The 26,105-nt window shown below is 53.5% G+C and overlaps 1 protein-coding gene and 1 long non-coding RNA gene across 3 annotated transcripts in view; one reads left to right on the top strand and one right to left on the bottom strand.

Annotated features, from left to right (window-relative positions):
- The first annotated feature begins 3,128 nt into the window (after window positions 1-3,128).
- Window positions 3,129-26,105, top strand: part of RUNX3 (RUNX family transcription factor 3) — a 65,172-nt gene continuing 42,195 nt past the window's right edge. Inside the window, exons 1-2 of one of the 2 annotated variants that reach the window (XM_032759357.2) lie at window positions 3,129-3,283; window positions 3,709-3,799. In XM_032759357.2, coding sequence (XP_032615248.1) covers window positions 3,742-3,799 — 58 coding nt within the window. In that variant the 5' untranslated portion in view covers window positions 3,129-3,283; window positions 3,709-3,741. The remainder of the gene's footprint in view (window positions 3,284-3,708; window positions 3,800-26,105) is intronic. The other variant, XM_032759359.2, reaches the window with a different exon arrangement.
- The window catches only part of LOC131384221 (uncharacterized), a 34,303-nt gene continuing 11,803 nt past the window's right edge, over window positions 3,606-26,105 (bottom strand). The window contains exons 2-4 of the long non-coding RNA XR_009214868.1: window positions 7,653-7,944; window positions 6,062-6,255; window positions 3,606-5,330 (exon numbers count right to left, since the gene is read on the bottom strand). This is a non-coding gene — a long non-coding RNA (uncharacterized LOC131384221). The remainder of the gene's footprint in view (window positions 5,331-6,061; window positions 6,256-7,652; window positions 7,945-26,105) is intronic.

Genomic DNA, 26,105 nt, shown 5'->3' with positions numbered 1-26,105 from the left:
CCTGGGCAATATAGTGAGACTCTGTCTCTACAGAAAAAAAAATTTAAATTAGCTGGGCGTGGTAGTGCACACCTGTAATCCTAGTTACTTGGGAGGCTGAAGCAAGAGGATTGCTTGAGCCCAGGAGCTCAAGGTTACAGTGAGCTATGATTGCACCACTGTACTCTAGCTTGGGCAACAGAGCAAGACCCTGTCTCTAAAAAAAGAAAAGAAAAGAAAAGAAAAAAAAGAAAAGAAAAGAAAAAAGAAACCCAAACTGCCAAACTGGAAATTGTTAAGCTAGAAGAATGAGAGGAAGGCCATTTAATGCACATTTATAAGTTTAAAGCTAAAAGAAAGGTTTAAGATACTATTTTTATGATTCCCTTTTATTTTTATATAATATTTCTTATGATTCCCTTCTTCAACCACTTTTTTTATTAACCTGATTTAAGTTTTTTTCAGTGGAGAACAAGAGGAAGCCTGACTGCCCACTACATGACAGGAGAATGCACAGTCAGAATTTCAAGGGAAGGGAGTCCCTGGAAATTGAGCACCTACTATGTGCCAGGCACACTCACAATTATTTTCTCATTGAATCCTCCTTATGATTTTGGGAGGTGGGCACTACAGTTGGCCCCATTTCACAGGTGAGGAAACCAAGGCTCAGAAGAGTAAAGCCTCTTGCCCAGGATCTCACAGTTCATAAGAAACAAAGCAGGCTTCAGGTGTGGCTGGTTTCAGCCTCCTTGTCCTTTCTGCTTCCCCAGGCAGCTTCCCCAGGGCTGTTTAAAGCTTAGCACATGCTTATGAGGGGGCACGTAGAGATGATAAGCCCCTTAGCGGCAAGGACCAAGCTTGGCTCTCATTTGCCACATTGCCCCGAGAATGCATTGAACTACTCGGTGCACAGATGGATCACTGGGCCGTGTACAGCCTCTTGAATTCCCTCCCATTCCTGGGCCTGGACTCAGGTTCCCAGGGAGGGGGAAGCCCCTCAGGGTGATCAAGTTATAGGGGCTTAGTGGGGGGCCCACTCCTAGGTGTGGAAAAAACAGCAAAGCACGTAGGGTGGTATGTTCAAAACTGGAGGCGGTGTTTTTGGAATGGAAAGAGCTCCTGGGCTGGGAAGCAGGGTCTTGGGTTCCACTGACTCATTGCGTGAACTTGGATGAGTCTCTGCTCCTCTGGGGGCCGCAGTTTCGGCTTCTGTATAAGGGGGGTCTTCCCAGCTGTGACATTCTCCAATCTATTTCACAGATGGCTGACTCCAAAATGCTTCAAATTCAACCAGGAGGTCAAGGCCCCTTGGCAGGTCCCCCCCTGTGCCATTGACCCCCGAGAGTCCCATGCAGGCTGGCCAGCTGAGGAGTTTACAACACAGGGTGGGGGCGGGGCAGCCTCTCCCCCCGCATGACTGTCATCGCTCCTTACCCGAGCTGACTCATAACGGAGCCCAAATCGCGTCATGGAGCCTCAGCCAAAGAAACCAATATTTATGATGCCCTCACCCCGTGCCTGGCCCTTTGAAGAAGGTGTTATCCCCATTTTACAAGGAAGAAAACTGAGGCCCAGAGAAAGGAAGTGACTTGCCCCAGGGTCTGGCCGCTCAGATTCAGCAGAGTTGGGGCTGGAAACCAAATCTGACTCTAGAGCTCTGTGGCTGTCACCACAAACCTGCTTCCTCTCTGGCCAAATTAGAACTCTTGTCCCCACCACCCCCACCCTCAGCACCAATCGACCCACCATTCGGGGACAGAAGACTGAATCTTCACGAGGCCCGAGGTGAGGCTCAGAGTGAGCGTTTCCAAGGCCATCTTGTGCACCTGTGCCTTGGGCGGAAACACGTCTTTTTGGGACCTTGGACCAGCCCATCCTCCTCCAGGGATATCCCCACCTCCACCCCTGTTGGCCTACAGAGGCCACTGTGAGTCCGAGGCTGGTGCTAGGGTCTAGCCCCAAGCCTGGGGTCCCTGGGAGAGGCCAGGGGGTGGTGGCCAGGCTGCAGAGGGACTTTCCGAAGTCTTCATTTAAAGGGCATGGAAGGGCACTCTGGTGTCATGCCCAAGGTCGGGGCTGGTGAGTCAGAGGCTGAAGTTCCAATCCCATTCCAGAATACCACATGACCTTAGACAAGCTGGCGTCACCACCCTGGGCCTCGCAGCCTGGCCTGTGAAATGGGAGAGTAGAGCTTGCATGGGAAATGGTAAAAGCCGCCACCTTTCCCCCACTCTCCACCCTCTCTCCCATCCTGACGTGACTTCGGGGAGCGTGCAAGTATAGGGTTCAATCGCCTTCATGACTTTTCTACTTTTGAGCCTCTCTGCACCTTGACTCCTCAAGGACATGAGGATACAAAGGGCGCTTCAGGTGAGGGGAACAGCATGAGCGAAGTCCCGGAGGCAGGAAAGCTCCCGAGCATCAGGCTGGGGCAGAGACCCCCAAGGGGATGCGCAGGTGGCAACAAGAAGAGCAAAGGGCCCTGCATGACATGCTGGGGCCTCAGCCCCCAGCCCTGCAGAGGGCCCCCCAGTGCGGCCAGGCCACCAGGTTTCACCAGGAAGGCCCTTCTCGGTGGGCAGGCCGAGGCCAGGCGTGAGTGCTGGCAATCCCACTTCATGTGTTTCCCATTGTACTTAGTCCCAACTCCCATAAAAGCCCCAGAGGTGCCACCCAGCCACACATGTGGACACCTCTCCCTGGCAACAATGGTGGTGGACAATGGCAGGGAGTCAGCCGCAGCCCGGGGGCGAGGTGGCATGGCAGGGAGCTCTCCGGCCGCTGGTGGATCCGGGCTCCGGGCACTCGGTGAGGGTCCCGCGGGGCTCCTAGCCCGCCCAGGCCAATGCTGGCCTTAATTAAGAAGGAGTCTCCCACCCAGGAGCCAAACCACCCTCCTGGCCACGCCCACTGCAACCGCTTTCAGTTCTGTTTCTTGAGCCGCGTGCTGAGGCCAGCCCCACAAATAAAAGCCATCACTTTTCTCTTTCTCTCTCTCTCTTTCTTTCTTTCTTTTTTGTTTTTTTCTTTTCCAAAAAGAGAGGCAGCCACAAGATCTGCTAAAAGGCAGTGACGTCACGGCCCAGGTGACCGCGGCCCAGCCAATGAGCCAAGGCCGCGAGCAGGCTTCTTGCATCCTGTGAGCTGAGGTTGGGTTGACACTGGGAAGGCCTGGTCCCTCAACCACAGAACCACAAGGCCAGGCCCTCGCCGCCTCCAGGGCCCTGCGCGGGAGCTGGTTGGCTCCTGGTGCTCCCCACCCCCGGCCGCCCTCATACCCACCGGAGCCTGGGCTCTGTCAAGGGTAAGCCTCATTCATTCATTCCCTGTGGCACTGGAGGGGGCCCACTCTGCTCTGTCAGCCTCGGAGCTCCTCCACCCTGGCTGCCGAAAGCCCCTTCCCGCCATCTAATGATACACTCTGCATACGCTTCTGTTGAGAATTTGTGGCTAGACATTCCTGTGGGACCGGGAATCCAAATTCTTGGGTACAAACAGAAACTTACTTTCCTTGGGGATTTTTTTTTTCTCTCTCTCACTCACACACACTCTCGCGTTCTTTCCTTTTTTCTTTTTCGTAGCAGCAGGGGGGAAAAAAGAGACAGAAACAAAACAAAACAAAAAAAAACAACAAAAAGCAACACCCCCCTTTTTATTTTCAAAAGTAGCTAGGGGAAAAAAAAATAAAACAACAGCTAACCAAGTGAATCCCAACCCAACCCCCTGAAGGGCTGAAAATTCTCGCCTTCTTCAGAGCGGGGCATGGCATCGAACAGCATCTTCGACTCCTTCCCCACCTACTCCCCGACCTTCATCCGCGGTGAGTAACGATTGCCCAGGGCCCTGGGTGGGGAGCTGTGGCCAGGCCCCGGACCACGTCCCTCCACTGACCGCCCCAGCTGCCCTCAAGCGCACAGCCTGTCTGCCTAAATCCGCTGGCCTCTGAAAGCCTGAGGTGGGAAGATGGGTTGGTGGTCTCTGTGGTCTCTTGGCGTGGAACATCGCTGTGGCACTTTTATCCTCCACTGGTGGGGACAGTAAGCGGTGGGGGCGATGGATACTCCAGGACCTCAAGACCTCAAAGGGCAGCCCTCAGAGGGGCCAAGGGGAACTCTCAGGGACCCTCGGCTTCCTGCTTCACTAACGAGGCCCCTGGGCCTGCAGCCCCAGCCCCTGTCCTGCCTGGGACTCCCCACCTGGGCTCAGGAGGTCACTGCCGGCAGCTTCTGGGGAGAGCTGTGGGATCCAGGGGTCTTCCTGGAGACCACCGCCCACATTTTGTGTGTAACTCCTGGGGTATCAGAAGCAGAAGGAGGAGAAGGAAGCCACAGGCTTTTGTAGAAAACTGCGCAGAGCTGGGCTGCACTGAAGCTGGACCCGCACGGGGCTGGGGGACAGACCTCGAGAAAGTTCGTGGATTTGGCCACGGGAGAGGAGAAAGTGTTTCTGGGCAGCTTTTGCCTTTTCTGGTGGCTGCAGGGATGCGGAGTTCTGGGTTGTGTCTCCCAGCAAGGATAGGGGGTCTGAGATCCCCGACCTGGAGCCTCTAATGGGGCTGGGACTCACGGGGAGACTTCTCCTGCCTCTGTCTGGCATTTAGGGCTGATGCACCCTGGCCTCAGACACCCCCTGCTGCCTTCCTCCTCCCCAGCAGGAGCCCAGACGGGGCTGTGACACCTGAGACCGGGGATCAAGAGTCCCTGAGCTCAAGCCCCACGGCTCAGTGGCTTCCTTGCTGAGAGACCTTAGGAGGGGAGTTACTACCGTGCCCCAGATAGAGTCTCCTCTGCTTGTGGAATTCTCATTGTCTGAGCCTGGGGGTGGACCATGTGTAAGGGCAGTGCCTCTGGATGGTTCCAGAACAGAGGGGCTGCATGAGATCTAGAACTTCAGGGTTGGGGGCTGGTGCTGCCTTTCCTCAGCCCAGGCGGTCAGCAGAGACGCAGAGGTGGGTCTGCCTGCCGGCCTACCCTCCAGCCCATTGGCCTGCCCTGCCGCTGGCTGACCGAGTGATTCAGGGCTGGGGCCTGGGCGGCCGGCTCAGGGCAGGGACCCAGACACATTTGGGTGTTTGAGTCCTCAGGCTTCTGGGAAGGCTTGTCTGAGAGCGGGGCCTGTTCTTCTTCCCTGGTGAGCCAAGGAAGGCTGTGCTGCTGCAGATGGGGACTGAGTCGGGGAGTGACAGGGGCCTGTTGTCCCCTGAAGTGGGGGCACTCCCATCAAACCTAGCTGTGGCCGATGATGAGCGGCAGCCCCAGGTCTGAGAGCCAAGAGCTGCGGCTGCTTCCTTGGAGTTGCTGCTGTTATAACGTGGTTCCCTTTGTAGTCCTCGGAACTAATTAAAGGCAGTTCTGTGGCAAGAAAATAAGAGTTTATAAAATCCATTTTCCGGGTCTTTGTAATCTGTATTTCTCCTTCCGTGCGCAAGATGGAGAAATGTAGGGTTTAAAACAAAGGAACCTTGGGAGACAGGGCTATAGCCCTGGTCGGCCTGGGCTGGGTGCTGTTCCTCGGAGCCTGGGAGGTGGCTGGCAGTAGCACGAAGGGCACAAAGGGAGAGGTGGCTTTGGCCCAACGTGTCATATATGCGCCCAGAGACAGGAGGCCGCTGGGCAGAACGGGCTGATCCTGGCCAGCAGCGGCACAGAAGGCGCCTCATAGGCTAGGGTCTGTGGGGATGTTTGGATCTGGGGCCTGCGGCCCGAGGGCCTTCCCTCCACTTTTGTAGAGACCTGTCTCCCCTCTTCAGCCTTCTCTCTCCTGTTCATTTCTGCTCACGACGTGCTCGCCGTGAGGGCCCGTCTCCCAAATCCCATCCCTGGAGGCTCACAGGGCTCCAGGTGCCAATTCCTTCCTCAAAGAGACCCAGCCCCAGGGTCCCATTTGCAGGGTGCCAACCCCACGCTGCCCCCTACAGGGTCCCTAACCCACCGACCCTTGGCAGTCTCAGGGAACCTTCAGGTTCCTCCTCGGAGTTGCGTTTTTAAACGCGTAAGACAAAATCCAAAGGATTACAAAGGAAAAGAAATCGACGGAAACACCGTTGTCAAACTCAGAAAGCAAGTTGGTGACATTGGCTCACGTTTTCCATTTGTTGAACTCCATTTGTCTGTGCCTCTTCAAGAACTCACTGAGTGACAAGACCCCGTGGTGGGCCATGCAGTTGTGATGAGCATGAACAATATTTCAGGTCATCCCTGACACTGCTGTGAGACCAGAGAACACCTGTGATTTCCACTGGTGGAAAATCGCCTGGAATATGATGCTAAATTTCAGCTAGAGGCCGGGGAAAGGAAAGACACCGTCCTCTCCAGCCCAGCGTCACAGACCCCTAAATTATATGCAAGACAAAAACTCCAGGTCCATCTGGGTCTCGTGTTCTCAGAATGTTACTCGGGCTGTTCTCTCATCCATAGGCTTTTACCCGAAGGGGAAGGGTCTCCCTGTGTCCCCCACTGCCTCCTCTTCCTCCTACCTGTGTCTTCCAAATGCCACCCCGCCTCAGTCCCTGAGCAAAGTGTGATGGAGCCAGCGGGTTTTCTGAAATCACGCCCCTAGAGTGTTTTAAACACCGGATTCCCCATTCCGACCTCAGACTCCGGAATCAGAATCTCTAGGGTTTGGGCCTGGGCAGGTGTGGTTTTGAAAATCCCCCAAAGCGATTCTGATGTGCCTCTCGGGCAGGCTTGGGGACTGCTGCCAGGGGAGCCCAGTCCCCCACCTGGCTCTGCTGCCTGTGTGCTGTGGGACTGTGTCTGAGTCACTTGACATCTCTGGATCCGTGTTCTCTCATGAGTAAAAGGGCACAAGTGAGTTGCATTTGGTGCCTCCTATGTGGGCTTCTCTGTCTCCCCCACCTGACAACCCAGGGTGGTCCCTAGAATTATCACTGAGCTCCTACTACCTCAGTGTCCCCATAGACCAATGGAAGATGACTTCCCTTTTGTCTTCACTGGCAAAAACAGGCGGAGAATGAAGCATCCCATCCATGCCTCTGCCTTCAGGCACCTGTACTCAGCCAGTGCCACAGCCTGCACAGAGGCCTTCGAGGCAGCAAGGGAGAGTTCCAGACCCCTGGAGAGTCCAACTGCTTGTGCATGACATTCCCACGGCTCCCGCCGAGCCCTCTTCTCTCGGTTTCTCTGACTTTGAGCTAAGGGATCAGAAACTCCCCTCAGTTCACTGTGGAGAGAAGGGGTATGGGAAAAGTGTGGAGAGGCATTTGGTTCCCATCCTGCAGTAGAGGCGTGAGTAGGAGGTGAGAAGAAGGCAATGCTTACCCTCAGGGCTGGCACACAGATGGTGGAATTCTAGAAGCTGGAATGGAAGGTGTGAGAGGGCACGGGGCCCCCTGGGGTCTACCCCCAGGCAGCACGAGGGAGATTTATTCTCCCTGTGTGGCAAATGGGGAAGCTGAGACCTAAGAGCTGCAATCCAGACACTGTGTAACTAGGGACAAGTCCCTTCCTCTCTCTGGGCCTCAGTTTCCCCATCTGACAATTATGGGCCAATGGCCCTGAGGACCCCCTTGCCCATGCACGGCTCCATTGGGGGCCAGCACCTTCATTCTGAATCTGCCTCATGAGGCCCTCCTCTGCACCCCCTGGGGCACCCCCTCACACCAGGTCACCTTTGCTGAACCCTCACTTGCACCCCCACAGGCAAACACTCACCAGGGACACTGGCGGTGGGTGCCCCTCCAGGGAGGGAAGCCGAGGAAATGGGCCCAAACTGCCACATGTAGGCTTTAAGGGGGCTCTGGGGGGACAAATGCATTCATCCGTTTAGTCAGTCATTTCCCAAAAACTTATCGAGGTGTAGAGTATCGAGATTCCAGCTTGGGCTTTAGAGCCAGGCTCTCCAGGTTCAAGTCCTGACTCTGCCCTCTGCCGTCACCTGCATGAGTGACTTCACTTCTCTGTCTCTGGTTTCCTCATCTGTAGGGGTTACACCAACCTTGCAGAGCTATGGAGAGAATTAAAGGAGCATGAGGCCTGGCACAGAGTAGCTGCTCAATAAGCATTTTCCATTTGTTGAACACCTTGAGCATGGCCTTGTACTGGGAGCCCGGGGGAAACTGGGTCAGGATCTCCATCCTAGGAGCTCACCGTCTGGTGGAGAAAAAGATGGGTCAACAGAAAATTGCCCTGGGGCGTGATAAAGGTTTTTGGGAGAAGAACCAGGGCTGTGAGTTCAAAGAGGGGTACTAGCCCAGCCTTGAGAAAGAGAGAACAAGTCCTCTGGAGGAGTGACTTGGAAACTGGGTCCCTAAGGGTGAAGAGGTAACAAAGACAGGGAAAGCATGTTCCAGGCAGAAGGAACGTCCTGGGCAAAGGTGTGGAAGCAGGAAAGTACGAGCTGGCTTGGGAGCCACGAGGAGGGCTGGGAGCATGGTGTGGGTCTGGCCAAGGTCCCCCTAGCAGTGGTTGGAGTTGGCCGGCAGCTCCTCCCCTGAAGATGCCTGGGAGAAATGGAAAGTGGACTCTGGGTATGAGGCGGGCCTGTGTGGAGGCAGGGGGTGGACAAAATGGCCCTGGGCAGGTCTGGCCGAGAGGGTCTGACTCAGAGGTCACCGGACAGGGAGGAGGCTGCCCAGACCAGAGAGGTCAGTCACCGTATCCTTTCCGAAGGTCCAGGAAGTTCCAGTAACAGGGGACTCTCTGTTTTAGCACTGAAAGCCCCACGTCCCAGGAAACCCCTTCATCCCAGGCAAACCCTGACGGCTGGTCACCCTGAGCACGTGTGTTCATGGGGCCTCCCCCTCCCCGCCATCCCTGGGAGAGGAACGGACTGACCGCCAGCCCTCCCGTGCCCACTATGGCGCTTGCCTGGCGCCACGTCTGCTAGGTCCCTTTGACGGCGGCTTCTGAGGCTGCCCTGCACACCCCCGTCTCCCCAGACCACCCTGCCTGTCCAAAGTGCCCCCCAGGCTGGAAAAGCATTCCTGGGAGCCCCCCACTGCCCACAGGGTCTAGGCAGGCATGAGCCGACCCCACACAGCGGGACTGTGTGTCCAGGCCTTACCGCACCCACTCTGGCCGGCCAGAGGCCCCCAGCAGCCCCACTGGTCATATAGAGGGCTCATTGACGCCTGGGCCTGGAGGTGGCCGCATCAAAGCGGAGGCTCCCTCGGGTACCTGGAGGGAGGAGGCCGGGGGACGGATAAGCAGAGCCTGAAAACCGGACCTTCCAGCGGGCTGTGAGAGGCAGGAGGAGAGTGGCGGCCTCTGACCCCAGCCTTGCCACTGAGCCAGTCCGGACTCCTCCATAGGTGGGGAAACAGGCCTGGGCTCTGGGTTCAGTGGGGCAGCCCCAACACCAGCTCTTATTGCCGTCTCCTGGGGATGCCTTATCTGCAGACCCTTCCTCAAATCTGCCACCCAGAGTGTGCCCCCATGCCCCGTAGTTGGGGAATCTCACCCAGTCTTCCAGACTGAACCCAAACACCCCCTCTGCTAGGAGTCATTGCTGGGACACCTGCAGCCACTGGGGAGCCCTGTCTTCCTCTGAGCTTCAGTCCCTGGGCCAGCCCTGAGACTCAGCGAGTAGTTCCCTACCTTGCTTGGTGGAAGTACAGAGAAGGAAGGAAGGAAGGGAGGGATGGAGGCAGGAAAGATTGCCTTTAGCCCTCAGTGGATCTACAGCCCAGGCCTTTGCCATCTGCCTTAAAATAGCACCTCCTGAAGCCCCTGGACACAGTGGGGATGGGAATCTTGGGCCTAAGGCTGGGAGTGGGACTCTGGTCTTGCTTTGAGAAGTCACAAGAACAAGGAACAGTGACTCAGTCCAGGAGCATGTCGGCACCGGGAGGCAGAGTTCCCTTCCTCATTTCATAGATGACAAAACTGAGGTCCAAAGAGGCATGTGGTCTTGTAAAACGTCGAATTCAACAGCAGGAAAACTGACTTTCTTTGCCTCCCTGGGGTCCAATCATCTGCTTTGCACAGAGTTTAGGAGTCAGAACAATCTAGGCTTAAACTGCATGGTAGCTGGGTGACCCGACATGTGAACTCACCTCTTAAGGTCTCAGTTTCCTCCTCTGTAAAATGGGCTAGTAACACTGACCTCAAAGGGTGGCTAGGAGGAGTGACTGTGGCCCTGCCCTGAGCCCCGCATGTGGCACCTGGTACACAGGGAGCACTGGCCTGGCACAGGCCAGCCTCCTGATCGGCTTGGGCCCCTCCGCGCCAGCGTGATCCCCTGCCATTCAACAGATGTTTCCACATCTCGCCCTCCTGCTCTTTCTCCAGCGCCAAGCCCTGGTTTTTTCAGGGCTAGAGAGGGCTGAGCAGGCACAAGACTAGAGGGACTGTCAGACCCCTTGTCAATGGCTCCCAGGGATAAAGGAAGGCACTCTTTGGAGAGGAAGCAATGTAAAATGCAGCTATAAGCCTCAGCTGCAGCCAGGCTCTGCCACTTCCTCGCTGTGTGGCGTTGGGAGAGGTGCCTCACCTCTCTGTGTTTCGTTTTTCCACCTGTAAAATGGAGAAAATGAACAGCACCCACCTCAAGACATGTTGGGTAGGTTTAATGAGGTAGTGTGTATCACGTGCACAGCACAGGGCCCGGCACAGACAAGCCCTCATGGAATGCCAGAAATTGCTACTATTTAATGTTCCTCTTCCTCTGCAAAAACCTTCTGTCTGACTCTAAGCAGGACGTGGAAGGTGAGAGACCCTGGCCTGTCTTCTCAAGGCCCAGCTTCATGGCCGCCCCCTTGGGGAGCCTTCCCAGCCCTTCCCTTTCTCCCCTCCAGGCGTTGGGGGTGATCTGCCACTGCTGCCCCTCACTCCTCACCCCACGGGTGTTCTTGGGAGCAGGGGCAGGCTCACAGGCGATATTCAGCCCTTCTCACTGAATGGATAGAGGAAAGAAAGAAAGAATGGATGGATGGATGGATGGATGGATGAATGGATGGATGAATGGATGGATGAATGAATGAATGAATGGGCTGACAATTGGTCAGCCTGAGAGGTTTCCAGCTTCTCCCTCACTTCCCCCTTCACTGTCTGGCTTCTTCTTTGAAACACTTGTTGGTGCGAGCCTGAGCACTCCGGTCCAATCAGTGCAGGCAGCGTGAAGGTTTAGGTTCCTCTTTGGGGTTTTCTTTCGAGTCTGGGAAAAGTGTTTTTGGCAAAAGGTTCAGACTTACATGTGGGCGGAAAGGGCAGACGTGTATAACTTATGATTTGAAGGGTGACCAAAGTCACCCCCCTCCAAACATCCTTCAACGTGGGACACGGTGACTGAGATTCCACCAGCACACGCAGCCCCTGTGGGAGTGGGGCTTTTGTAAATGCAGGTCCCTTCCCATCACGCACACCTGAGTGTCCACAGTCTGCCTGATTCCTTGGCCTTTGTTGAGAGGAGTTAAACGGCTGGAGCAGAGGAAACAGAGGGCATCTGGGGGACGGAACACTTGGAGAGCGCAGAGGGAAAGGCAGACAGAGTGGAAAGGGGTGGGGAGGAAAGAAGGGGCCCATTTTGGTCATGCCCCTGTTCCCAAACCCAACTTGCCTGGGCACCAGGGCTGAGGACCAGCACCTGTGGCTTGGCCTCCAGTGCTCCTTCCTCAAGCCTGAGCTCTGTCCCACCCCCACCCCGTGGGGTAAGCAGGGGCAGGAGGGGAGGCCTGCTGCGTGCCTCCCCCAGCTCTTTGCACCCCTGTGTCTCAGGAAGAGGTGTTAGGTCCAGGAGGGGTGGAGAAAGGACCTCCAAGTCAGAAGTGATAAAGAGCCCACGGAGAGAGCCTGGTGCCCCCACATCTCCTACAGAGCAACTGTATCCCTTCCCAGGGGGAGAGGAAGCCACCTCTGAGAGCAAAGCCACCTCAGAAAAAAGACTAGAGGGAAACACTGAAAAGTCCATAGTAGTTAATGCTGTGTGGTCCACCATGATGGCAGGTAACCTTTATTTTACATTCTTTTGATGATTGTGTATTTTCCAAACTTTTAATACTCATAAATTTAACAGAAAACAATTTTTGTTTTCAAAGAAAGAAAGAGGAAGAGGCAGTCCCACTCTCCCAGGAACAGGCAAGCTGGGGCTCCTGTCAGCCTGAGCTCCAGCCTGGGAACGGCCTGCTGCCACCCAGGCAAGACCCTGCTGGCCACCCTGCTCTCTGTTCTTCTTCCCAAATCACTGTGTCTGTCACCTGCCTCCTTGGCTCTGCCCTGTCGGGCTGTGGAGCAAGGGTCTGCCTTGGGCTGCGTAGAGCCATGCATACAGTAGGTGCTCAGGAAATGCTTGTGACCTGAGGTGTGGTCCCAATCTGCAGACAGTTTCCCTGGAGAGGTGGGCCTACGTCCCCAGTGGACTTAGGATGTGAGGTGACCGAATTTGGTTGCTGCTGATTCATTCAGTGAACATTTATTGAGCATCTACTGCATGCAAGCACTGTTCTGGGCACTGGGGATGCAGAAGTGAACACAGGGGACAAAGATGCCTTCTCCCTGGGTGCCGACATTCCCGTGATGTGTGGAGACTGCCTGAGGAACCACCCTCCCCCCCAGTGTTTTTCAGTGTCCCAGCTTTCCATTTATAGATGGGGAAACTGACACTCAGAGAGGAGGCAGTCCTTGCCTGAACCCCCACAGCCAGGGAGTTGCAGATGCTGTTCTAAGCTCCAGAGCCTCAAGATTCAGCCCAGACCTTAGCCCACCCAGCCCTACTAAGGTAGGCTCTCTCCTCTGGCCACCCACACCCCTCTGGCTTAGGTCCTTCCTACTTATGCAGAATCTTGGCCTCCTGGGACTTCTATAAATGCTCTGGATTCCCCATTAAACCCTCATCACAGCACTGTGTGCTGGGCATCACCACCTCCATTGTGGAGATGAAAACAGACTTAGGCAGATGGTGGGACTTGCTGCAACTAATGTTTAAGAAGAGGAAAGAGGACCTTGAGTCATCTTGTGGTCTGTCTGACATCAAACCAGCCCATGATACTCTCCCTTCTGCCTGGAAGGTGTCTTCTCTTCCTTGGCCTGAGGGCACCACCTCCATGGAGCCCTCCCCGATACCTCTAAGCGAGGTGATTCATATCCTCCTCTCTGCAACCACAGCATCTTCAGACCCTTCTCAAATACTTCCTGAAGGCTTCCTAGAAAGGGTGGAATCTGAGATGGGTCTAGAAAGGCAGATCTGGGAAGGAAGGAACCTTGCTGGTACAAGCAGAGTGAACAGCATGGGCAAAGGTATGGAAGAAGGATCACACAAAAGGATTACATGGAGATGGAAGGTTTATGGGTCCTGTGGAGGGCTTGAGGGAGAGGAGACTGAGGAAGAAGGTGGGCCAGGCCTGGGGTTGGTCATGGTTTCAGGACATGGGGCTCCAGGACTGAACCAAGCTGGGCCGTGATGTGGGGCAAAGCATCCCATGATGCACAGGGCAGTTCTCTGAAATAGGCCAGCGTAGACATGGCCTTGAGGGTAGGTACGTGTGTGAACAGAGACCACAGGGGCCTCCCGCACCCGCTCACGAATCCTATTTTTGTCAGTCTCTAGACACACATCTGAGCAGCCGAAGTGCACTTGCTCTGAGGCACGTAGAGGGCTCCGTGGACGGCCACGTCCATGGTTGGACAAGGACAAGGGCGAAGGCTTAGAGCAGCTGAAGGGAAACCTGTCCTGGGGAGAATCCCAGGGCTAGTGACGGTGGCATGATTTTCAGGGCACGGTGCAAAATGAAAATACAGGATCCCTTGTTCAAAAATCAGTAAGAATTTCAGGACGGCGACCACAGAACACGAAACCGAGCATGAGGCCCTTCTAAGCAAGGGACCCTGTGCAACCACCCAGGCCTGAAAAGAAGCCTCTGTCTGCCTTTCCTTCCTTCCTTGGACTTGTGTGAGCTTCCATTCTTTATGAATCCACAGTGTTAAAATAATAATAAGTGAAGCCTTGGGTGAGAGCATAGCTTGAAGATTTTAGAACCAGTAAGAACATTAGGGAAAACATGAATCCAACCAACGTCCCCACCCTGTCTGCATTTTATGTTGTAGAACACCTGAAGGATCTAAGAAATTTAAAAATAAACTCGGTAATCTCAACACCCAGAAAAAACCACTATCATTCGGTGTGTTTCCTTCCAGTCTATTTTTACCCCATGTCTTGTTTTTGCCTCTGTGGGTCTCTTTCCTCCATGTGTGAGGCCATGCAGACATGTCTGAGAGCCTCAACAAGAATATCAATAGGCTAGGCATGGCGGCTCCCGCCTGTAATCCCAACACTTTGGGAGGCTGAGGCAGGAGGATCACTTGAGCTCAAGAGGTGAAGGCTGCAGTGAACTATGATCATGCCACTGCACTCTAGCCTGGGGGACAGAGCAAGACCTGGTCTCCAAAAAAAAAAAAAAAAAAAAACACGTTAACAACATTAACAGTCATTACCCAAGATGGCTGAGACCAGAAGCATTCAAATTTAGGACTTCTGATTTTGTCAGATTTTGGAATAGTTGCATTATACTTCAGTCCAAAATCCAAAATTCTCCAATGAGCATTTCCTTTGAGTGCCATGTTGGCTCTAAAAAAGTTTTGGGTTTTGGAGCATTTCAGATTTTAGATTTTTGAATTAGGGATAATCAACCTGTATAGGTGTTAGGATATGTCTAGGAAGAATCTAGAACAGCACCGTCCTGTAGGATTTTCTGTGATGATAGTAATGTCCCATGTCTGTGCTGCCCAACACGGTAGCCACCAGGTGCATGTGAATACTGAGGGCTTGAAACGTGGCTACTGTAACTGAGGAAATGAATTTTTTATCTTATTTCATTTTAATTTTTCCATTTAAATAGCATTTAAATATTTTCATTTAAAAGCTAATGGCTACTTTGTAGGGCTATACAGATCTGTTTGTTTTTTTTTTCATGTTTCTTTTCTTTTTTTTTTTTTTTTTTTTTGAGACAGAGTCTGGCTCTGTCACCCAGGCTGGTGTGCAGTGGCACAATCTCTGCTCACTGCAAGCTCCGCCTCCCGGGTTCACGCCATTCTCCTGCTTCAGCCTCCCGAGTAGCTGGGACTACAGGCGCCCGCCACTGCGCCTGGCTAATTTTTGTATTTTTAGTAGAGACGGGGTTTCACCGTGTTAGCCAGGATGGTCTCGATCTCCTGACCTTGTGATCCACCCGCCTCGGCCTCCTGAAGTGCTGGGATTACAGGCTTGAGCCACCGCACCCTGCCTTTTTTTCATTTTTCAACTCAAAATGTTTGAAAAGTTTTATACATAACAAGCACGTATTGCTTTAGTAATCAAAAGAAAGATACTAAAAATTTTAAGTTTTTAAAGCATTCAATGCTACCGGAAAAAAAAAGTACTTGAGATTTTTAAAAGCCTATGATGGGGGAAGATGGATCCTGTTAGAATAGGATCTATTTTTACTTTTCCAATCAACGTACAGAAGAACGAATGTGGGGTTTAGAATCAGAAGTTGTGGGTTTGTCTACCGGATCTGCCACTTACTGGCTGTGTGGCCACTTAACCTTTGTGAACCTCAATTTCCTCATCTGTATGATGGGGACATTGATGCTAGTGACCTCTCCAGGCTGCTGTGGGGACTGAATCAGACGAGGAAGGTGAGAACAGGAGGAATGGCCCAGTGATGGTGCGCAGGACTGGAGATGATTTCTGTAGGGGTGGAACCACTCATCCCTGCGAGAGGGTATTCCCCACAGCTCTGACTCCCCTCGCCATTTCCTAGAAACCAGGAAACGAGGGTGGCATCTCCCAACGTGTGTTCAGATGTTATCAGGTGTTGAGCAGAAATAACGGAGCTCTGTGGCCAAACAAGATTGGGATTTATTGTTTCAAACAATGTTCAATGGTGTTTTGCTGCAGGACTTGTCAGAGCCTTTGATATGCTCATGGCTACCTTGTTGGGCCATGGAGATCTAAAATAGTGTATGCTCAACTGTTTACTGAGTTATCTCTTGGAGTGAGATGGTGCATCTGGAAGGGGCTGGTGTGTGCAAAGTCCACTTTGGGAAAAGCTGCTCTAGAGAGAGCTATTGGATCCACCATGGGCTACAAGCACTGTGGGGGCGGGGAAATTATCTTTTCAAGGACCTAGGAAATTGTATTGAGATTTCAAAGGAAAATTTGCTGGATGCTAAATACAAAAGGGAAAAGTACAACATTGAAATGAATAAATTTGTAATTGATAGTCTAGAAAATATAAATTATGACTCAACTCTTAAATAGTTCCATCAGCAGTAAACATTTACGTAGCTCTTAACTCTATGTCAGCCACTGTCTAAGTGTTTTCCATATCTTTGCTCATTTTGTTTATATATGTATTTGAGACAGGGTCTGGCTCTGTCTTCCAGGCTGGAGTGCACTGGCATAATCTTGGCTCACTAAAGTCTCTGCCTCCCAGGCTCAAGTGATATACCTTAGCTCATTTAATCCTCACAACCCTATAAGACAAAAGCTATTATGAGGCCTATTTTACAGATGAGAAAACTGAACCCCAGAGAGATTAAGGCATCTGCTCAGGTCACCCACCCAGGCAGGCTGCATCCAGAGCCTGTGTGGCTCGCCAAAGCACAGTAGCTATGAATTAATGGACATTTCCTCAGGTCAAGGGGCATCCTTGGTCTTCTCTTGGCCCCCTTTCTGGCAAGAGCTGGTGGTGCCCCCACGAGCTTGGTTCCCACGTCCTCCACCCACACCTAGAGAGGCTGGAACGACTCAAGGGGTGAAGGGAAGCCAGGTAGAACCGGTTCCACCACTTTCTTACTGGGTGAGTCATTGCCTCCTCTGGGCTTCAGTTTCCTCATCTGAGAAATGGGCCAGTAATCATTTGTGGAACAAGAGAGGGGAGATTCATAAAACTCAGTGCATGGCCCATGCAGAAGGTACTTGAGGTGTGGTGGTCTTCTCCTTGCTCAGTGCATAGTTAGAGAAACTGAGGCATAGAGAGAGAGGGACAGGGCCAAAGCTGAGCTCAGAGAGCACCCCAGGGAGCCGGGCCAGAATCCCATGGCAACATATGCAGGGAAAGAGCTTCTTTCCCTCTCAACAGGCGCCCATGCTGCCCTTTTTTTTTTTTTTTTTTTTTTTTTTTGAGACGGAATCTCGCTCTGTTGCCAGACTGGAGTGCAGTGGCATGATCTTGGCTCAGTGCAACCTCCAACTCCCTGGTTCAAGCGATTCTCCTGCCTCAGCCTCCCGGGTAGCTGGGATTACAGGCACGCACCACCATGACCAGCTAATTTTTGTATTTTTAGTAGAGACAGGGTTTCACCATGTTATCCAGGAGGGTCTCGATCTCCTGACCTCGTGATCCACCCACCTCAGCCTCTCAAAGTGCTAGGATTACCGGTGTGAGCCACCGCGCCCGGCCTATGCTGCCCTTCTTACGGCAGCACATCAAGCACTTTGGCAGGGACCTCTGGGTTCCTCTCCCCTAGGCTCCTCAGCTCTCCTGGGGCCCTTCCACCTACTGCAGGTCTGCCTGATCCAGGGTCATGCCCAGGCCTACTGCCCGGGCATGGTGCAGATGTGCCCTGGCATTCCCCTGTCAGGTCCCCTCTTCTGAGCGAGGGGCAGGCACACAGGCATGGCCCTGTTCATGGCCCCCTGTGCTTGTCCAGGTACCCCAGATACTCCAAGCAGAGGGAGGTACTCTACATCCCTCTACTCCAAGAACGGAGATCCACCCCACACCCAGCCACCTGTGAGACTGCTATGTTCCAGGGCTACCTGGCCCCCTCACCTCCTGCACTTGAATTTAATGCTCAGCAGTTGCCATATTGAAACGCTGGATCATTTTCGCTCTGAATTAGTGTGCTGTAAGTGAAGTCTGATGGGCTAGTGCAGCATGCCTGGGGACTTGGAGCCCGGGTCCAGTCTGCCTCCTGCTGCCTCCAGGGATGGGTTCTCAGCAGCCCACTACCTGCACTGCCGCCCTCCACTGAGGCAGGCATGGGGAGGAGAGGGGGATGGAATCTGCACACCAAGTTTTGGGGTGGCCCCTGAGCATCTGTGAGGGTCTGCACTTTCTGCACAAGTCTCCCTAGGTCCAAGTACGTGTGACATTGAATAGCAAATAAAAAACACCATCGTGGGTTGAGAGTCCACAGAAGAAGGGAAAAACTTTTGTTCCTGCATTTTGAAAAGGGCTCCTGTATTTTCTTTTTGCACTGGGTCCTATAAAGTAGGTAACTGGCCCTGCCTGAGGATTGGGGAGACATGCAGAACCCCCAGAAATACAGTGCAGGCATGGGGGGAGCTCAGATGAGGCCTGCCCTGTTGAGTTTCTGCAAGTGAGAGGAGGGAGCAACGGCTCCTGGGGTCTCCTGGGGTTCCAGGGCCCAGGCAAAATCAGAGGAGGCTGCAGTGTGAGGACCCTGGGACATGGAAGTCCCACCACAGGTACCCTGAGCTCCAACGCTGACCCCTCCTGGGGTGGCCCCATGCTCTGAGCCGAGGCCCGCCCTTCTGCCAAGCAGGGTGCTAAGGGCCAAGGCCAAACCCCCGCTCCAGAGAGGCCTGGCCCAGAGCAGCAGGCCAGAGGTGGTGGGTGGGCTCCTGACGGCCTCCCTGGCCCCGGCCGCGTGGATGATAGGCTGGGTGAGGTGGGCTCCTGGCCTTGGCTTTCACACACATCACGGGGAATGAAAAGCTCACAGAGGCCACTGCGGAGTGCAGGAGGCCAGGTCACAGTTCAGTCAGTGATGAAGGCCGCTGGGGGTCAGTGACAACTTGGACTAGAAATCAAGCTGTGGTCAAGGTTGGGACTCAGTTTGTGGCCGCTTGGGGAGTCAGGTTGGGGCCTCTCTCTGTCTCGTTCACATCCGCCAAGTCCTTGGTGTGGGTGCTGGGTCTGAGTCACAGGAGGTGCTCAGTAAATGCTCCTAGAGGAATGAATAAATGAGTGGTCCGCTCCCAGGGGGCGGGGCATGGCTGGAGTGCAGCCCTGGACACTGGACGATTTGCATTTTCCATTTAGCCAGACTTGGATTCAAATCTTGGCTCTGCTTCTTACACCCTGAGGGGGATATTTAACCTCCTTTTTGCTGTTTCTTCAGCCATACAATGGGGAGAATAACAGTACCTCCCTCTCAGGCTGTTAGAGAATTCACTAAGACAAACCTGAAGTGCTCAGCTCCGCAGCTGCCTGTGGGAAATGCTGCAGTACGTGGGAATGAATGTGATTGTATCGAGAAGACCTGCAGACCCCCCTCCCCTCAAAGACACTCGCAGTGTTCACTGTGGTTATAAGACTTCAGGCTTTAACATTTTTTTATGTGTTTTCTGTATTTTCCAAGATTTTTCATTGTGCTCATATTATTTGTATCACAGGGGCAAGCAGCAGGAGGCAGGGAGGTGGGTTCAATTAATGTGATTAATTGAGAGTATTGTTTAAATAGACAATCATAAAAGGAGGTCAGGCAGAGTTGGTTCCCCTCAAGCATTCACTGGGGTCCCAGCTTCCCAGAGGCCCTGACAGCATTTGGGCCCTGTGGCCTCCCCACATGTACCCTTGTCCTGGATATGCCCCTCCCCTACATGCACACCTGCCCTGCATGCACCCCCAATGCACCACTGCCATGTACGAACCCTTCTCTCCCATGCACCTCTGTCTTGCATGCACCCCCCACATGCACCCCTGTCCTGCATGTACCCCTCCCCCCCATCCCCCCCTTCCTGCATGTACCCCTCCCCCACATGCACCCATCCTGCATGTACCCCTCCCCCACATGCACCCCTGTCCTGCATGTACCCCTCCCCCGCATGTGCCCACCTTCAGATCAGACCGGCACCAGCTGAGGGTTTCTGGTAAGACCTGCGGGTGTGCTGGGGCCTTTGTCACAGGCTGTCCCAGCTCAGCAACCAAAGTCTGTCCCTGCCACCATGTTAGGCCTCTCGCCTTGTGTGCCCACCCCCACCATGTGCATGTGAACACACACCACCCTCACACAAGCATACACACACTTCACAGGCCCCACCTGCTGCAACAGACACAGACTTTTCAGGAACTCCTTTTGGGGGGACCAAGGGCCACCTGGTGGCGTGGTCTGAGGGAGGCTGCAGGGGGAGGATGCTTAACCCCTACCCACGCTGCTCTTCTCATCTCTGGCCAGGAAATCCTTCCTTTTCCTGGGGGTCCCCAGACACCTGCCACGAGCTCCTGTCCACTGGGTTGATGCTTCCGGAGGGCTGAGGCCTCCAGGAATCCAGGACTGATGTGACAGAGTCAGCGCCCCAGCTCAGAAGGAGGTTTCCCAGCTGGGAGAAGCCTCAGTGATGTCTGGAGGGTCCCATTGTCTGACAGATGGGGAAACTGGCCCGGGAGAAGGTTGGGCCTCCCCAGGTCACCCCAGGAAGAAAGGTAGAAGCGGAGGAGGCAGCCTCACCCAGTGGAAGCACACAGCAGAGAGGGCAGAGGAAGCCAGTCCTGGTCAAACTCCTCTGGGCTCTGGGTCCCTCGCCCATCAGACAGGGGCCACTCAGGCCCTGCCAGCTCTGGCTGTGATCTGCAGGGAGCTCCAGAAGGATTCAGGGAGCTCCAAGTGAAGCCCACATAGCTCTCTGGGTTGAGAGGAAAGGAGGATGCAAACAGGGAGCGTCCCCAGGGGCCTAGGTTAACCCCTGCAATCATTTCTGTCCTCTTCTTCCTGTGGGGTTAAAAAATAGCCTCCCATCTGCTGGGGCGGGGTGAGCCAGCCTCCATCTGGGGCTGTCAGGTCCCTCCTAGCTCAGCCTTGGGCAAAGACCTGCCCACTCCAAGCCCTCAAAGACCAGGCTTGGCTGCTTGTGGTGAGCTGGCCCATCTGGCAGGGTTCTCTCTCCCTTTGACTCAGCACTGAGTATCTGCACCCACTGTGCTCAGAGCTGCCACAGGCCTAGGAGGCCGTCTCTGAATCCCTGCTCTCCCATTTCACAGACGGAGAGGGTGAGCTGCCCAGGGCACACATGGAGCCAAAACAGGGACAGGACCTGGCTGCCCAGCTTCTAGGCCAAAGCTTGTCCTTGTTTCTGGGTAGTGCTGGGACATTGCCCCATCGGGTAGCAGGCAGTGGGTGTACTGGGGCAGCGCCTTTGCACCCCCAGATGACAAGGCCGAGGGCCCACAGCTCTCTGGAGCGCCCTCAGTCTTCTTACCTGTAAGATGGGAGACAGCCATCCCTAGCTTCAGGGTTACTGTGAGGACACACAGAGACGCAAAGGGTCTAGCACGTGGTGAGCTCCGTGGGTTCATTATTAACAAGTATGATGTCTACACAGGCCTGAGGTCCAGAGCACCCTCAGACCACAGTGACCTTTGTGGCTGTTTTGGTTGGAACTAAGCACCTGGGCCTTAGACCATAACGTGGGGAAATAGCTGAGTAAATGGGTATTTTCAGCATTGGATGGAATCAGTGAGGCCTTGGTGTAGATAGGGCTTTTCTCTGGAGGAGGTGGAATACTGCCCCCCGGCTTTCTGCCAAGCCGAGAAGTCCAGGCTGCCGGTGGGAGTGGGGCTGGAGAGCAGCTGTGGGGAGGATGTGGGGCGGTGTCCAGAGCCTCTCAGTGTCTATACTGGTCTCAGCAACCCCAGTCCCAGAATCTGTCCTAAGGAAGGAACCAGGGATGCAGCTAAGACATCCACGCAGGGTGTTCCCTGACAGAAATCTGGAAACCCCCTAAACAGCCCATCACAAGGGAACTATGGTGGTCCATGAGTCGGGGGCGGAATGGGCTTTCCACACCCCGGCCCCTACCAGGCTTCTCCAGCAGCCACTTGTCACCTGCCATCAGGGAGGCTTTAAGAAAACAGGAGAACACACATACACACATGTTGGGGGATTCCAAAAACAAGTTTAAAGGACCCCATACTGTATGTTCCCAACACTCTAAAAGAAAGGAAGGAGCGAAGGGAGGGAGGGCGGAGAAGAGAAGCAGCAGCTAAATCTATACACACAGTAAGAAGAGCAGAAGGCTGAACACCCAGTGGGAACCATTGTTCTGGGTGGCAGGATTATGGATGGTTTTAATTTTCTTCTTCATAATTTTATTATTTTCCAATTTTTCTTTAATGAATGTGTATTATTTTTATAATCAGAAAAAAATGTGTTTTGTTTTAAGGAATAGGGGGGTGGTTTCGGGGTTGTTCTTCCCCTTTTATAGACTCTGAAACTGAGGCCCAGAGTAGAAACAAACAGCATTCGTTCATTCACTCAGCCATTCATTCACTCATTCATTCATTCATTCTTCTCAGTTTGAAGCCCCATGCCAAAGAGCTGAAAGGGGCCCATCTCCGTTCTCAGGGAGGTCACAGTCAGGGAATGTAAAGAACACAACAGCAAGTCCTTACAACGCATTCAGACAAAGGGCCATGGTGGGGAGGGGAAAGAGAGAGGGCCAAGTCCTCCTGGGAGTTTTAGAGATGGTCTCACAAAGAGGGAAAAGTAAGACAGGTCTTTGATGTATGAGGAGGAGTTCAGCAGTCAGAGAATGGGGAAGCACATACCCTGAAAAGGAGCCGGGGGCTGTTAAGAGAGAGAGGATCCACAGTGTTCAGGGGAATGGGTGGGGAGATAACATTAGAACATTCCATGAGCCAAGTTTGTCAAAGGCCTGGAATTGCCTGGCTCTGCTGCTCAATGGTTATATGACTTTGAACAAGTTACTAAGCCTCCTGGGCCTCGGTTTCCTCATCTGGAAAATGGGCTAACCACCTCATTGGGTTATTGCAAGAACCAAGTGAGTTAATAAGTGTAAAGCACTCAGCCCAGGTCTGGCATATTGAAGCGGCTATGAAACTGTCTGCTTTTATCATTTGCTATGATTTACGCTTTACCCTGTAGGCATTCTGGGAGCCAAAGAGGGTTTTTAAGCTAGCAGTTAATGTGAATTCATTTGCTTATCTACTTCACTCATTCAATAGACATTTATTGAGATCCTAATAAGTACCCAGGAATGGTTTTATGTGCTGGGGATGAATTTGCCAGATAAAATACAAGACTCCTAAATTATTTTAATTTCAGATAAACAATAAATAATTGCAATATCTGGGGCAACTTTATACTAGAAAGGTGTTCATTATTTATCTGAAATTCAATTTAACTGGGTGTTTTGTATTTCCTTTGTTAAATGTGACAACTCTATCTGCGAATGTAACACCAAGCAAGCAAAAAATCCCTGCCCTCCTGCAGCTGACCTTCTGCGAGAGAAAAGAGACAATTCATAAGTCAAGCTATTGGGTATCAAGTGCTAATAAATGTGCTGAGGAACTGTCAATCAAGGAAGGGAGATATATTCGTTTCCTATGCCTGCCGTCATAAATTAACCCACTTTTAGTGTCTTAAAAAAAACATGCATTTATCATCTTACAGTTCCAGGGATCAGAAATTCTCTCTGAGTCTCCCTTGGCCAAGATCAAGGTCAGGGCAGGGCTGTGTTCCTTGCTGGAGGCTCTGGTGGAGAGTTCGTTTCCTTGTCTTGTCCAGCTCCTAAAGGCTGTCTGCTTTCCATGGCTCATAGCCCCTTCCTCCGCCTTCAAAGCCCACAGCTTTGAGCCACGTTTTTCCCGCGCTGCCCTCAATCAGGTTCCCTAATCAGTTTCCACGCCCCATCTCCCTCTGGCTGTCCTTTTCTGCCTCCCTATTCCATGTGTGAGGATCCTTGTGATCATATGGGGTCCACCTGGGGAATCCAGGATAATCTCCCATCTTAAAGTCTTTATCCTTCATCACATCTGCAAAGCCCCTTTTGCCACATAAGGTAACATAGCCACAAGTTTGGGGATTAGGATGTGGACATCTCTGTGGCCATTATTCTGCCTACCACAGGAGACCAGAGAAGGCCTCTTGGAGGAGGCAGCAGGGACCTGAAAGAAGTGGGGAGCTGAGCCAGGCAGACAGAATGGGAAGGGCTTTCCAGGTAAAGGGCGGCACAGGCAAAGGCCCTGCGGTGGGAGTATGATGGGCATATTTGAGGGCAGGGTGGCTGCAGCAGGGTGAGGGAAGGGCAGAGTGGAAGGAGACGAGATCAGAGAGGTGGAGGGCGGCAGGTCATGTAGAACCCCATCAAGGCTGGCTGGAAGGGGAGAATCAGCTCTCTCCTGCCCCTCAACTGCCCCCAAGCCCTGCCCCTCAAGTACCACCCTGTCCTGCTAAGCTGACACCCATTCCAAGAGTACTCACGTTTTAATAAGAAACTCTGTAAGGCTGCAAGGGCTAAGTCGCTAATGTTTAGGCCCAGCGATGGACAGTAAAGAGATATTTTATGGCAGAGAGGGGTACAGTCTCACCTCCCACAACACCAGGGAACTGGTGATCTTCCCTAACATCAAAGGCCAAACTCTTCTTAGAAGTATTGCAAGATGACAAGGAAGAGGCTTTCCTTGCAAATGAGGGATTCAGGTTAGATGTTTAAAAGAACTTCCTGTGTGCTAGCAGAAAACTGTCAGTTAAGGTTGGTAACATCTGGGAGCCTAGGTCCTGGCTGAGGACCCTGCCCTCAGGGGGCCTGACATTCAGGGACCAGTGGAGGTCCCACGATGACCGGGGGGAAGAATGAGTCCTGACGTTGGACTCCCCTGGGCCCCAGCACATCACATCCCCTCTCCAGACCTGTTTTTCCAACACAAGGGGAATAGCCTCAGAGATCTTCGGGGGTCCTCCCAGCACTGGCCAGCTGTTCCAGGGCTCTTATTTCCTAAGACAAAAACCTGGTAGCTGTGTGTTTGGCAGGCTACTTAACCTTGCCGAGCCTCAGTTTCCCCATTTGTAAGTGGGGATGATCATAGAACCCCCTCTTAGGATGGAGCAAGGATGAAAAGAGTTAAGCTGTGTGAGTTCTCAGAACCGTGCCTGGCGCCATGAGCACCCCATCAGTGGGAGCTATTGCGATGAAGATTCTAACATCCTCAGGGGCTCGGAGCCTCAAGTCCACGACCCTGTCTCCAGGAGCCTCACATTTGCTGGCTGTGGGATTCTGAGTCTCCAGACACCCCCCTCCACCCCACTGCCAGCGTGCTCCCAAAGCCCTGGCCTCCCCCACGTGCTGGGTGGCATGCCTGCCCCACAACCACATGAAAAGTCATTCCCCCAGGGTGTCCCCACACCTGGGAAAACCGGCAGTCTGCCCGGCGCTGGCCCCGCCTGGTGGCCGGAACACCAGGCAAGATCAATGACGCCCGGCTCGGGTCCCGGTGCTGCCACCTTGTTCCAATCAGGGCTGGGCGCCTTCCGCTCCGGACCCCCGCCCAGTCCTGAGCCGCTGCCCCCTCCTAGACCCTACCCAGCTGCCCACATTTCCAGCCTGTGACCTCTCAGGAGCGGTGCCCACAGGCTGGCTCCACAGTGGCTGCAGCCTGCCTGGACTTGGGTGGTTGAATAACATGCAGGGCAATGGGCAGGCTCCGAAGAGCACCAGGCTGGGAGGCGGGGGCCCGGGTCAGGTCCTGGCATTAGGGCACCGCTGATGCTGACCCCCCGCCCCCACCACTCTAGCCTCAGTTTCCTGCACTGCATGTCAGGCTACTTCGACTCACCCCATCTGGCTCTCAGGGCTGTTGTGGGAGAAGCAACAGAGAGAAAGGGCAGTAAGTGTTTTAGGAACTGGGGATACTGGCAGTGCAGAGGAGTGGGGAGAAGGCAGGTGGGTAAAGCCAGTTCCACTGTGCAGTGGGCCCTCTTACCAGCCCCTTTCTCCCTTGCTGGGTCCTTCTCAACTCCCTGGTCTCAGCTCGCGTGTCACCTGCTCTGACAGACCTTCCCTGACCACCCTGTCTAAAGTATTGGCAAGAGCCGCTCTCTCCCCATCCACCCAGTCACTCTCTCTGACTTTACCCCCATCTGTTTTCTTCAATGTCCCAAGACACTGTCAAATATCGGCGTGCTTATTTCTTTGCCTCCTTGTCTGTCTTCTGTCTGCCCTGCTGGAATCAAAGCCCCCAAGGAGCTCCATGGCTTTCTTGTCCATTGCTTGTGTCCCCAGCACCTAAAACAGCCCTAGGTGCCTAATAAGTGTGTGTCGACTGCTTGGATCTAGTGCCAACTCCTTTTCCTCTGTCTGTTTCTTACTTCTCCTTTTCCTTTCCATCTCATATCCCCCCTCATCTAAGCTCAGAGCTGCTAAGGGCAGGACTGGGAACCTTTTCCCCTGAGGACACGGATGGGGGCAGGGGCAAGTCCAGGCCT

Source organism: Hylobates moloch, unplaced genomic scaffold, assembly GCF_009828535.3.
Source record: "Hylobates moloch isolate HMO894 unplaced genomic scaffold, HMol_V3 SCAFFOLD_9, whole genome shotgun sequence".
NCBI lineage: Eukaryota > Metazoa > Chordata > Mammalia > Primates > Hylobatidae > Hylobates > Hylobates moloch.
Note: the sequence above shows the minus strand (reverse complement) of the source record. Positions and strands in the feature narration are given on the sequence as shown.